Source organism: Epinephelus moara, chromosome 7 (assembly GCF_006386435.1).
Source record: "Epinephelus moara isolate mb chromosome 7, YSFRI_EMoa_1.0, whole genome shotgun sequence".
NCBI lineage: Eukaryota > Metazoa > Chordata > Actinopteri > Perciformes > Serranidae > Epinephelus > Epinephelus moara.
The window spans coordinates 41,543,997-41,549,441 of record NC_065512.1 but is presented as its reverse complement, the minus strand read 5'-3'; the positions used below and the strand labels follow the sequence as shown (position 1 = coordinate 41,549,441).

Sequence of the window (5,445 nt, the reverse complement as noted above, 5' to 3'; positions counted from 1 at the left end):
ATCAGATATTAATATATTATTATTAATTATAATATTATTACTTTCATTAATGTTGTTGTAAGCTACTGCCATTACCGTCTATCCTGCATCTCTCTCTGTCTCTGTCTCTCTCTCTCTCTCTCTCTCTCTCTGTCTCATTGTGTCATATGATTTACTGTTAATTTATTATGTTGATCTGTTCTGTACGACATCTATTGCTCGTCTGTCCGTCCTGGAAGAGGGATCCCTCCTCAGTTGCTCTTCCTGAGGTTTCTACCATTTTTTTTCCCCGTTAAAGGGTTTTTTTCGGGGAGTTTTTCCTTATCCGCTGTGAGGGTCCAAAGGCAAATCACAATTTGCCTCACAGGGCTTTACAGCATACGACATGTATGCTGTAAAGCCCTGTGAGGCAAATTGTGATTTGTGATATTGGGCTTTATAAATAAAATTGATTGATTGATTTACTTACAAACAGAACATGCAACTACGAATCAGCATGGTAGATGAAAATTCTGATTTTCTCGTAACTGGTCTAATCACAGCACTTCAGAGAAACGGAACAGCATGAATGATGAAGCAAAAAAAGTCTATTCATATGCAAAATAGCATGTAACTGGCCCACAGCTACTGAGTGCTTACCAGAAGAGTGGAATTTCCAAGTACTAGTGGACAAGCAAAACTTTGCTTTTGCTTTTAGTTGTGTAAATCCACACTGTCTCTATAGTCTTGGCTTTACACAGCTCACCAGTTTCAGAATTTTAACAGTAAAAGAAGATTCAGTCTCTTTCAAATAAATGCTGACCCTCATCCCTTGATATTTCTTCACAGGTTTCATAAGATATGGATATAATTATCTGCTGCCTTTGTCTCATATGATAGTAAACTGGGTTTCATACTGGACAAAAACAAACAATTTGAATATAAAAACTGCAATGTCTCAGGGTCTAACAACTTGTGATGGTCGTTTTTTATATTTTCTGATGTTTCCTGATAAATTGATCAATCTAATAATCAATAATGAAAATAATCCATAGTTGCAACTCTAGAAATCAGCTGTAGTTTTAACCTTAACAGTCTGATGGCTGTGCAGTAATAACAGACTGACAAAGAAGCCAGTGTTTGCAGAACCACAGAGGGTTTTATTGGTACTAAGAGTGGTGTTGACTCACTTGTACTCAGTTGTGTAGATCAGGCTGCTGGCTGGCTGTTCAAGTGAATCCCACCGCAGCACCAGGTTCAGGTTATAGGAGGTCAAGTGGACATTTGTGGGTGTGCTGAGGACTCCTGATACCACTGCACAGGCCAAACCCAAATATGATAAAAAGTTAGTAGGATCACAGGTCCACTCAGGAATGGATATAACAGTCAGTTTTTTTAATAATACAAAACATGTCATGAGCTGAGCAACTGTACTTGAAGGTTTTCTATTGAAAAAACCCATATTAACGACAGGCTCTTTTGTCTTTGCGATCATCATTGTTGTGTGGTGATCATAATGTTGCATCTTTCATCGGTTCATCATTTTGTTCTAATTATGTTTCCATTAAAGCCACAAAAAACCTGTTGTTTCCATATCAGTAAATGTATTTTTGTTCCCCAACTTCATTTATTGGTTTTTATTACATGTTTACAAAATTCAGCTACACTTATTCATTCAGTGAACACTCATTATTTGTGAACTGACCCCTCCCAATGGTACTAGGGTGACCATATTTTGATTTCCAAAAAAGAGGACACTCGGCCGGCCACGACATAGCCTACTTAAATGATACTCGCAGTTTACTCAAAGATGCCTTATAATTTTAATATATTTAAAATTTATATGTATGGATAGAAAATTCAGTTATATTACAAAATAATATCTCTCAAAGACAGAAATTCAGATAGGCCCCAATAGGGGACACATACACACACTAGAGTGTGGCGATCTGAGCCCGACGGTACCCGAGGGGTCGTGCCGGGTTTGGTCAAAAATGTAGCCTAGCTATAAATTGTATTCGGGCTCGGGTCAGATTCGGTCAGCTTTCAGTGAAAATGTAGTGTAAAAATAAATAAAATCCTATTGTCTGTCCTGTTTATTGCTTGGGCACTGTTATTTACATGACAACCTGTGAACATAACACACACAGACACACATTGGCTGTTTGTTTCTACCTCTCCCCTCGCTGGAAGTCTCGGACCTCCAGCTGCCCGCCTCCGCCTTGATTAAACGCTGAAAATAAAATAAAAGAGGGAGACAGGTCTATTTTATCTTATTTTGTTATATTTCTCCCTCTCCTTTCGCTGGAAGCGTCGGACCTCCCGCCGCCCGCTCCCGTCTCAAACACGGAGGTTTTCCTCTCCGCTGAGCACCCACGGCACACGCCCGGCCTGTTAAATAGCCTGTAACCATAACAACTGTGTGACACAAACTCAGTGCTTTGGTCATTAAATAATGTCGGGCTCGGTTTGGGTTCGGACAGAAATATGCACCCGTGCCGCACTCTAACACACACACAAACACACGGAAAACCGGACATTATCATCAGTTTATAAAAAACCCCCGGATGCCCCGGATGCCCCGGACGCCCCGGACGGGACGTGAAAAGTGGACATGTCCGGGCAAAAGAGGACATTTGGTCAGCCTAATTATGTTACACACCCAGTGTAGAGCAAAACAAAAAGTACAGGGCAGAAAAGTACAGGGAAAATAAAGACAAAGAAGAAGAAGTAAAGCTCAACATAACAATGAGTCATAGCAAGCAAGACAATTATATTCAGTCCAAAGCAATGACAGGTCATGCTATTAACATATGTCAGAGAGGGATTCCATGTCTTTTCAAATGCATTATAAGTGCCAGATAAGGTCAGCCTGCTTTTTTCAAGTTTAAGAAAATGCAGTACCTCCTTAATCCAGCCCGTGTGGGTAGGCAGGACTGATGATTTCCACTTTAACAATATCAGTCTCCTAGCTAACACGGTTGTAAATGCTATTATGTTCTTATTAGCAGAAGAGAGAGTGAGAAAAGAGAGCAAAGAGGGCGAAACACCAAATAGACTAGTAATAGCATGAGGGACCACATTCTCCCCATCCACCTCATATAGTGTGGCAAAAATCTCAGTAATAGTAGTGGTAAACAGTAAATGTAATCAAGAAATCCTAATGACAAAACAGTGGCATCATTAGGCCTGGGCGTCTGAGGCTAGGGCCTGTAATGTTTTATGAGTAGCCTCAGGTCTACATATATAGGCTATAGGCCTATATAATAATAATACTACTACTACTACTACTACTACTACTAATAATAATAATAATAATAATAATAATGATGATGATGATGATGATGATAATGATAACAATGAAGAGCCCCAAATGTACTCACTACATGTATTACAGGCCCTGAATCTTTAAACTATCCAAAGCTGACAAATAAATGTGGTGCATTATAAAGTACAATATTTCCCTCTAAGATGTTAAGGAGTAGAAGTATACAGTAGCATAAAATGGAGACACTCAAGTTAAGTACAAGTACCTCAAAATTGTTCTTTGGTACACTACTTGAGTAAACATGCTTAGTTACTTTCCAACACTGTTAACATAAATAAATGTAAAAACTATTGTTACATCTGTAGTCTATAAATGTTTAATGGTAGCAGTTGCGAAGTACTCGCTTTTTTAAAGATTATTATTTTTTGGCATTTTGCCTTTATTGGACAGGACAGACTAAGAGTGACAGGGGGAGAGAGACAGAAGATGACAGGCTGCAAAGGGTCATGGGCTGCAATCAATCCTATGGCCGCTGCGCCAAGGACACAGCCTTTGTACATTGGGCACGTCCTTGACTAGGTGAGCTAGTGGGCACCCTGCAAAATTCTCTTTCTGCTCAATACCAATACAAATAATTAACAACTACTAGGCTAATACTTTTTACATGACAATTCACAATTAATCTGGAGAAAGTATCTTAAGTACATATTTACTTTTTTTAATGATTAAGATGTGTACTTTAAATGTAAATAATGTTCCAGAATGCATAAAAAAAGCACCAAAACGGAGAATGAGATACAGAGGTCCAGACCTAGCCCCAAATGTCTTCAATCCCAGAAACGCCCTTCTGTACTTAAGAAAAAAAAAAAAACTTTAAAACTAACAGCTCCATATTTGATGTACTTGGCTGGGGTCGTCCTTCTTAAAGGGAAGATGGTTCCTCGTAACCTGTATTTACAGTAATAAGCCCAGCACACATTCTGTATGATTAACAATCAAGTGACAAAGCTGAATTATGTTTACCTCTGGATCCGCATAGTGTTGAAAACGTCAGGGCAAAGGCACAAATAGAGGCTGACATGTTATCCGCAAGTCTCTTCTGTCAGTTTAAAAAATAATTTAGCTGAGCACTGTGGGTGACCGAGTCTGTTTCATATCTCATGTCTGTATTTCCTGGTATCATTCAACGGGGGGGGGGAGTCCGCGGAAACGAAACTCACTACTGCACAGAAACGTCTGCGCCTTCAGGGAATCAGCCTATCGGTGACCGTTGAAAAAAAGAGACACTCGTGTTGTCGTGTAAACAAGACTGCTCTTCAAATATAAAAAGTAGGCTCGTTCGAGATGAGCCAGGCCTGCGCAGATCCTATCACCGGCGATCGGCGCACAATGCATGTTTTGTGTCCGACTTCATTCCGACTTGCTCTGACGTATTACAAAAGTGGACGGTGATAAAATCGCGAAAGCGAGGTAGTGATGGTGAAATCGTAGCTTCATGAAGCAGTGAACCACTTTGACACAATTCAAGAATGACACACAAGGCTCGTTCGCGATGAACTGCGCCTCGTCTGGAAAGTGGACGAGAAGGCGGTTGCAGCAGGGGGCGGTGACAAAGAGTCAAGTCGGACAGTTTCCCGACAATGTACAGCAGCCTTCAGTCCGTACAGGAAGTCACAGAAACACTAGGCTACATCCTGTCCCATATGATGTCGATTTATTAAAATGTTACCAGACCCATCTATCAGTTTGTTTTCAGTCTCCAGTTGTTTTAATTACAATAGATTGATTTATTAAAATGCTTTACAGGCGATCTGTAATTTATTTTCATGGTTCACCCTCCCTTTTACATTAATTTTCATGTGAATCAGCATCATATCAGTTTGCTGCTGCAGAGCAGACCTGTCCCCTCAACTACACAGGCTAAATAAATTTTGTCTGACTACAAGGTTCATATTTTATACAAGAAAACAGCTTTCATTACAGATTAGTCAGATATAGTCAGGGCTTCACATCTGTACAGATGTTATTTTAAGTATCCTCACATCCCACTGACCGCAAGTCTTTGTGATGTTAAATACTTAAATAACTAAAACACTCTCATGTTAATATACAGCAGCCTCTGTATAGTTTATGATGGATATATCTAGTCTCTAACAACTAAACTTCACCATCAGTCACACAACATTCTGTTCACAGAATAAACTCTCCAAATCAAAAAA

General features: G+C 39.6%; 1 protein-coding gene across 1 annotated transcript in view; it reads right to left on the bottom strand.

Moving 5' to 3' along the window:
- The window catches only part of LOC126392766 (interleukin-10 receptor subunit beta-like), a 35,322-nt gene extending 30,489 nt beyond the window's left edge, over positions 1–4,833 (bottom strand). Inside the window, exons 1-2 of the mRNA XM_050048381.1 lie at positions 4,250–4,833; positions 1,149–1,272 (exon numbers count right to left, since the gene is read on the bottom strand). Of these exons, the coding sequence (XP_049904338.1) occupies positions 1,149–1,272; positions 4,250–4,307 (182 nt within the window). The 5' untranslated portion in view covers positions 4,308–4,833. The remainder of the gene's footprint in view (positions 1–1,148; positions 1,273–4,249) is intronic.
- Positions 4,834–5,445: the final 612 nt, after the last annotated feature.